General features: G+C 39.0%; 1 protein-coding gene across 1 annotated transcript in view; it reads left to right on the top strand.

Moving 5' to 3' along the window:
• Nucleotides 1–3,293, top strand: part of STOML2 (stomatin like 2) — a 24,759-nt gene extending 21,466 nt beyond the window's left edge. Inside the window, exons 8-10 of the mRNA XM_053701012.1 lie at nt 612–691; nt 2,375–2,503; nt 3,037–3,293. Of these exons, the coding sequence (XP_053556987.1) occupies nt 612–691; nt 2,375–2,503; nt 3,037–3,150 (323 nt within the window). The 3' untranslated portion in view covers nt 3,151–3,293. The remainder of the gene's footprint in view (nt 1–611; nt 692–2,374; nt 2,504–3,036) is intronic.
• Nucleotides 3,294–8,734: the final 5,441 nt, after the last annotated feature.

The following is an 8,734-nucleotide window of genomic DNA, read 5'->3' as shown; positions in this document are numbered from 1 at the left end:
TACCAGCGACAAGGCTTATTTCACTGCAGTTTTGTTTATTACAAACCGAAAAAAGTGCAAGTGGCCAGATACAAAGAAAAAAGTAGCGCAAGAGAACAGAAATATTTGTATCTATTATTTATAAAGTGCCTGCAGGCTACATTGTGCGGAACAAAAAGAATGCATGTCACTTACGATATAAATAATTACATAACACAATTGAACCTTATCTTTTATACTCACTCTCTTGAAGCTCCTCACTAACATAAGAAACAGCAGTTAGTCTTTTGTTGTAATAGATTAAAAAAAGTAAATAAAAAAACAGTGAATAAAAAGACAGTGAATTTGATGTTTTATTTTCCTAATAAATGGCTTGGTCTGTCTAAATCAAGAAAGTTTACTTTAGAGTTGTATGAAAGTGTTCGTTCATGTGCTTGATAGATTTATTTTTTTATTTTTGAGTCTGTCTAAATTTGTATTGTTCGTAGTTCTTTAATGACAATACATTAGTAGAAGTGTGGTTGCACAGACAAATCCCTCACTATGTGACTTCCCTTCCAAAATGTATGTTTGTTTATTGAAGAAGCTACAATATCCCTGCACAGATATTAAATGTCACGTTTATTCTCCAGGTGAAGCTAACGCTATACTGGCACGAGCCACGGCACGAAAACAAGCGATACAGATGGTAGCCGAGGCGCTAACCCTGCAGGTAACGATAAGCATTTTATATAAACTAATATAAGTAACTCGCTTTATATATATATATATATATATATATATATATATATATATATATATATATTTTCAGTCAAAGAAAGTTCCTGAGCTGACAGAGAATGTGGGTTAGAAGAACCGTGTAGAGGTTACAGTACAAGAAAGCGTTACACAGTGACACACAGCTTACAGTAGAAGAAAGCGTTACACAGTGACACACAGCTTACAGTGACACACAGCTTACAGTACAAGAATGCGTTACACAGGGACACACAGCTTACAGTACAAGAAAGCATTACACAGTGACACACAGCTTACAGTACAAGAAAGCGTTACACAGGGACACACAGCTTACAGTACAAGAAAGCGTTACACAGGGACACACAGCTTACAGTACAAGAAAGCGTTACACAGGGACACACAGCTTACAGTACAAGAAAGCGTTACACAGGGACACACAGCTTACAGTACAAGAAAGCGTTACACAGGGACACACAGCTTACAGTACAAGAAAGCGTTACTCAGGGACACACAGCTTACAGTGACACACAGCTTACAGTACAAGAATGCGTTACACAGGGACACACAGCTTACAGTACAAGAAAGCGTTACACAGGGACACACAGCTTACAGTACAAGAAAGCGTTACACAGGGACACACAGCTTACAGTACAAGAAAGCGTTACTCAGGGACACACAGCTTACAGTACAAAAAAGCGTTACTCAGGGACACACAGCTTACAGTACAAAAAAGCGTTACTCAGGGACACACCGCTTACAGTACAAGAAAGCGTTACACAGGGACACACAGCTTACAGTACAAGAAAGCGTTACTCAGGGACACACAGCTTACAGTAGAAGAAAGCGTTACACAGGGACACACAGCTTACAGTAGCAGAAAGCGTTACTCAGGGACACACAGCTTACAGTAGAAGAAAGCGTTACACAGGGACACACAGCTTACAGTAGAAGAAAGCGTTACACAGGGACACACAGCTTACAGTAGAAGAAAGCGTTACACAGGGACACACAGCTTACAGTAGAAGAAAGCGTTACACAGGGACACACAGCTTGCAGTACAAGAAAGCGTTACACAGTGACACACAGCTTACAGTGACACACAGCTTACAGTACAAGAAAGCGTTACACAGGGACACACAGCTTACAGTACAAGAAAGCGTTACACAGTGACACACCGCTTACAGTACAAGAAAGCGTTACACAGTGAGTGATGCAGGAAAGGTGAAGCATGAGGGGTGATGGGCTAGAGAGGGAGTGACACAAGGAGTAAAGGGTTACATTGTGATTGGCACAAGTAATGACATTTAACGGGGGGGGGCAAAATATGTAAAGGAGCCACAGAGGAAGGTACTCAGGAGAGCTAGAGGCTGATGCAAGCAGTAATGTGGTACAATAAGGTGTTAGTGAGAGCAGGAAGGGAATTGGTGACACCATTTCCTATAAGCAGATTAACACTTTGTGCTGAATCCCAGGAGCCTGGGTGGGGGCAGTTATGTCCGTGTATAGTACTAGTAGAATATCTCTGCCCCTGCACCCACTACAGCTCTTGTGTAAAATGTAACTGCACTAGGTTTATGGCTTACACTGGTTAATTCTCTGTCTGATCACAGCAAAGCTCCTTACTGCAAATAATTTATCATCTTCCTCTCTTCCCCAGAACGGCAACGCAGCAGCATCTCTCACCATAGCAGAGCAGTACATTTCTGCCTTCTCTAATTTGGCAAAGGAATCCAACACCATCCTCCTGCCCACTAACACTGGGGATGTCACAAGCATGGTGGCACAGGTGAGGTGCTGGGGGCATCCATACATCTAGCTGCAACTGTGGCTACTAACGGGACATTCTAAAGCAAAAATCAACATACATTTATTAGAGCGTGTAATAAGGTCCCAGTTGAGACCTACAAGCATTGTAGCTTCTGAACAAGCCAGTGACTGCCAGTTGCTCGTGTATTTGCCCCTCCTGCTCGGCACCTATAATACTTGCAGCTCATGATCTCAAATGTACCTATGTATTTAACCCACTTGAGGTCCACAATGCATAAATGACATACTCTCACAAATCAGAATGTCTCTTTAAAATGTCTACACTTTGAGAACATAAAGTTCTATTGATAGAAGCTGTCAGACAACCCATGTGACGCCCACTGTTGCGCTGCGGAATCTACAAATAACCGATAATATTAATAATGTGGAACAAACTGATTTAGACAATGGGATAAGTGTTTAGTTTTTAGGAGTTATTTATTTCAAGGACTGAAGATAAGATTATATCAATGACTTTACTGAGCATCTAACAATTCTATGTTTACTTTTAAGGCAATGGGTATCTATGGCTCACTGACCAAAAATTTACCACCGACCATCCAGCAAGTTGGTAATGACGCAGCAGATGTTAAGAACGAATCAGAGGGATTGAATCAGAGCAGATAGCCAAGCACGTGCCAATCACAGCATCTCCAGGATGGAAAACACACAATATGGGACCTTACCTCAATGACCTAACAGGATTGCAGAATATTGTTTTTTTATAAAATGAATTGTGAATTATGTATTATAAACTGAACTAAAATACACGTCTGTGTGTGAGATCTTTGTTTCTAATAATGTAAATGTTTGTAATGTACCTTAGTAATAATTTACTATTTGACCATTATAATAAAGCTCAGGGTCAGTCTGCGACATAAGAATGCTGGATCAGTTATTAGAACTTTGTAGTAGGGTTGTCCAAAATGAGTTTTGTAGATAGGGGAGGTTTGCATAGGCAACTCCCAAAACATAAGAGGGGAGCAGTCTTTTCTGCTGTAAATATAAGCAAACGCATTGTGTTACAACAGTGTTAAAGGGACAGCAATGTCAAAATTAAATTTACATGATTTAGACAGGTCATGTATTTTTAATAAAAAAAAAAAACAAAAAAAACTACAAACTACTTCTGTTATCAAATTTGCTTTGTTCATTTGGTATCCTTTGTTGAAGAGTAAACCTAGGAAGGTTCAGGTATTGAGCACTCTTATAACACCAGTGTTTGCAACAGTGTATGATATTACTACAAATTTTGAAGAGACATTGTAGTGCAAAATGTACAGTATATGCTTTAAAGGGACAGTCAAAATTAAACTCATGATTCAGATAGGACATGTCATGTTACACAACTTTCCAATTTACTTTTATCATTACATTTGCTTTGTTCTCTTGCTATTCTTAGTTGAAAAATAAACCAAGGTAGGCTCATATGCTAATTTCTAAGCCCTTAAAGGCCATCTCTTATCTGAATGCATTTGACAGTTTTTCACAGCTAGAGGGTGTTAGTTCATGTGTGCCATATAGATAACATTGTGCTTACACCCATTGAGTTACTTATGAGAGGGCACTAATTGGCTAAAGTGCAAGTCTGTCAAAAGAATTGAAATAAGGGGGCAGTCTGCAGAGGTTGGATACAAGGTAATCACAGAGGTAAAAAGTATATTATTATAACAGTGTTAGTTATGCAAAACTGGGGAATGGGTAATAAAGGGATTATCTTTTTTTTTTTTAAACTAAAAATTCTGGAGTAGACTGTCCCTTTAATTTGTAAAAGCATGACGTTTTAGCACTACTGACCCTGCAAGTCCTTTTTTTTTTTTTTTTTTTTAAATATATTTATGCTTAAAGGGACAGTAAAGTCACAAAAAATCTTTCATGATTTAAATAGGGCATGTAATTTTAAACAACTTTCCCATTTACTTATATTACCAATTTTGCTTTGTTTTCTTGGTATTCTTAGTTGAAAGCTAAATCTAGAAGGTTCATGTGCTAATTTCTTAGACCTTGAAGACTGCCTCTAATCGGAAAGCATTTTGACAGTTTTCACCACTAGAGGGCGTTAGTTCATGTGTTTCATATACATAACATTGAGCTCAGGCAACGTGAAGCTCCTAAGAGCAAGCACTGATTGGCTAAAAATGCATGTCTGTCAAAAGAACTGAAATAAGGGGGCAGTTTGCAGAGGCTTAGATACAAGGTAATTACAGAGGTAAAAAGTGTATTAATATAACAGTGTTGGTTATGCAGAACTAGGGAATGGGTAATAAAGGGATTATCTATCTTTTTAAACAAAAAAAGTTCTGGTGTTTACTGTCCCTTTAAGATAAGTGTACAATTGCTTAACCACAAGGTTATCTAAACATGTCAGTACACTTCAAGTATGTATAAATGACAATCGTCTCTAAAGGGTCTATTAATTAAACAATTTCTGGCAGTCATCCTTATGAAGTCCAGTAAACAAATGCAGAATAACCTGGTTAGAGAACCAATCGTGCCTCTATTCCAATAGGATATAAAACTGAAAACAAAATTATCAACAGTTTAGAAAAGAACTATACAGTACGTGCACTGTATAAATGAGTTAAAGGGATATTGAACCCAAATTTTTTCTTTCATGATTTAGATAGAGCAGCGATTTTAAGCAACTTTCTAATTTACTCCTACTGTCAATGTTTCTTTGCTCTCTTGGTATCTTTATTTGAAAAGCAGGAATGTAATCTAAATGTAGCCACCAATAAGTAAGCGCTATCCAGGGTTCTGAACAAAAAATGGACTGTTCCCAAAGCTTACATTCCATCTTTTTAAAATAAAAACGAAGAAAAATTAATAGGAGTAAATTAGAAAGTTGCTTAAAATTGCATGCTCTAAATGGTTTCATATCCCTTTAACTAATAGATTGACTATATGTCAACAAGTGAATAGGATAAGAGGACTTAAAAGACGACTTTTTGCGTCATGAGCAGTGTAAAAAAGAAACACATAGCGTTTCTGCACTGGGTGAGGGGAAGGGAGAAAAAAAAGAGTAGGGTATGAGGAAATATGGAATATTCCTGCACTACGGGAAAACGGGATAGGAATATTTTTGTAGTACAGTAATGGAATGTCTGGTGCCACAAGGGAACAATTTTAGGGCACGTTCAGCAAATATGTGATGGGTTTCCAGGTTCATCACCCCCTCAAACACTTGTGCCACTTGGTATGGGCCAATGTTCAACAGCCTTACAGGCGTAAGATGCCAATGTAAAAGAACTGAGATGTAGTTTATATAGAGTGACGCAGTGGATGGCTTTTTTTCTGGGTAGGTGACTCGCGAGTGACCGCTAGGGTTGTTTCCCAGTGTCGGATGGGCAAAGATTTGAGGAAAGAGGTCTCCAAAATTCAAACTGGAAAGGTGTGGGTGAATTAAAGGGACATGAAACACATTTGTCTTTTTTATGATTCCTATAGAGAATACAATTTTTAAAAAGTTTCCAATTTACTTCTATTATCAAATTTTATTTCCTTCTTTTATTATTCTTTGTTAGAGATATCTAGATAGGTAACGTGCACATGCCTGAGTCACTACATGACAGGAAATAGTGCTGCCATCTAGTGTTCTTGCTTATGTATAACACTGTGCAAAACTGCTGCCATTTAGTCCTGCAGACACGTGCATGCTCCTGAGCTTACATTCATTCTTTTCAACAAAGGTTAATAAGAAAATGAATGAACGAATGAAAATGTATAATAGAAGTCAATAGTCACTGTCATGAGATACAGGACACAGCATAGAAGGTACAACGCTATTTTATTGCAGAGCATAGAAGTAAACACCTTGTACAACACATCTAACTTAGTAACTGCGACATAGGCCGCGTTCGGCAAGCGCCTCAAGTGCTCGCTTGGAGCGTTCGGGGAAGGCTTCCAAGCGAGGTGCTGGGCATTTGCTGAACGCTCAGATGACGTCACTCCCAGCGCTTCTAGTTTGCTGGTAACGCTGGGAGTGAGAAGAGCAAGCGTCTGAGCTTCTCAGCTCACTATGACGCGGCTTGGGAGCGTTTTTTTAATGCTCCCAAAACTGTGACGTCTTCCCAGCGCCACGTCATACCTCAGGGGATTTAACTGGCGCTGGGTCTCGGCGCTTGCCGAACGCGGCCATAGACTGTAACGGTTATAAGCCACGCCCCCATACGGTGACGTCACCTCCCACTCTCATCACAGAAAGTAAATTATTCTCACATTTATGAAACAATACAAATGAGAATGATCTGCAAAGCAAGCTGGACTGGATTCTGTTTTTTTCTTGTATTACTTCTATCGATTGACCTATGTCTGTTTTCTATCTACCCACAACCCATGTATTATATTGAATGCGAAACTTGAGATAACAAATGTATAGGGTGAAAAACCATCTATAGGGGTGGTAGCGGGCTGTGTACTGCCAGCAGTTGCAAGTGTCTTTTCTAAACAAGTCCAGTTTTCATGTTGCCCACCCCTGGAAATCAGATGTGCCTAATGACAGAGAGGTCACCTCAATCCTCCTGTCCGGCAAAGTGTTCAGGAACAGACTTTCAGATTACACGCACCCTTATACACGAAGCAGTTCATGCAGTAAAAGAATAAGCAGTGTAACACAGTTCTCTATACGGTGTATCGCACATACCTTGCAAAGCAAGCAGGCCACCTGTCAGGATATCAGGCCTGTAACTGTATCCACTTCGTTAGTAGTAAACATCCCTCAGAGAGCTGCAGCTGTCTTCAGTCCGAACACAACAAATCCGTTAGTTGATAGGCCACCCTGCAACCACTTGCTAGTAACTCCGTGCTCACTCAGGCCAAGAGCAAGAATATAGAACAAAAAGGAAATTGAGGAGCACTCGAGTGTTAGCAAGTCAAAACATTTATTGGACAGTTAATGGGTACACATGAACGTGAAGTAAGGAGTAAATACTCCGGGGTAAAATACAGAGTAAAGTGTACAAAGAGAAAATGCAAGGGCACTAAACCACACGGCTTACGCGTTTCGGCCTAAGCCTTACTCATAGCCATATATGAATATGGCTATGAGTAAGGCTTAGGCCGAAACGCGTAAGCCGTGTGGTTTAGTGCCCTTGCATTTTCTCTTTGTACACTTTACTCTGTATTTTACCCCGGAGTATTTACTCCTTACTTCACGTTCATGTGTACCCATTAACTGTCCAATAAATGTTTTGACTTGCTAACACTCGAGTGCTCCTCAATTTCCTTTTTGTCATGTATTATATTGCTTGGTAAATATTTGTTGTAAAATTTTAAGGAAAAAAAACACGAGAGTAATTCCTTTCAGAAAATCACATAGCTTTATAACCTATTTAAAGGGTTATTATAGAGTAAAAGAAGTTCTACTTGATTAAAGCAAGGGATTTTAACACTAGTTACCTGCACCTCTATGTGTTTAACCCTCCCCCCTTTTCAAAGGGGTTAAACACATAGTATAAGTTTTGCTCAGGGCCAACAGATCTAATCAGCACTAGTTACACAGCTTGGTTGTGTGACTACTGCTGCCAATTGGGTCAGTGTCAGCTTGCACTCTGTGGGTCCTGATCAGTAATTCTACTATGTGTTTAAATACATAGAGTTGCAGGGTCACTAGTCTTAAAATGACATGCTCTACCTAGCCAAGACTTAGAGTGTGAGTGCACCCTTGGGTGTTACAATCACCCTAAATTAAGAGTGCCCATGAAATGAAGGCTGAGATTAAGAGGTTTAACAGAAGGTAATATTATTAAGCAGAAGGTCGCTTAAAGGAATATTAAACTTAAAATGTAACTCCAGATAAAATTCTTAACATAGAAATGTAAAATACTTACATTACTTATTATTTTGCCTGCTTTATATGCAATTTACCCTTTTTCCCACCTCTAAGAGAGCCTAGAATCTATCCTGCTGGATTTAGAATACTACCTGTACAGCATGCTACATAGTGATTGTTTGAGTAGTGCAGTAGAGCATGTATACCTTAAAATTATTTTTATTGATCAGAAATTCTGATTAATTTTCAGAATAATTTTCAAATTGCTCCAAAAAATAAAACATATGTACAACGAAAATGCCACAAAACACGGGTAAGTGAAATAAATGAACAGAAACCGCGTAGATTGTTGTTCCTCAATTTTACCACTAGGTGCCGCTGCTGTATTCTCAATGGTGACACGCTCTGCCATTTCTTTTTTCCAACTCTGTGATCCCGTTG

The sequence above is a fragment of the Bombina bombina genome, chromosome 2 (assembly GCF_027579735.1).
Source record: "Bombina bombina isolate aBomBom1 chromosome 2, aBomBom1.pri, whole genome shotgun sequence".
In the NCBI taxonomy this organism is placed as follows: domain Eukaryota; kingdom Metazoa; phylum Chordata; class Amphibia; order Anura; family Bombinatoridae; genus Bombina; species Bombina bombina.
Note: the sequence above shows the minus strand (reverse complement) of the source record. Positions and strands in the feature narration are given on the sequence as shown.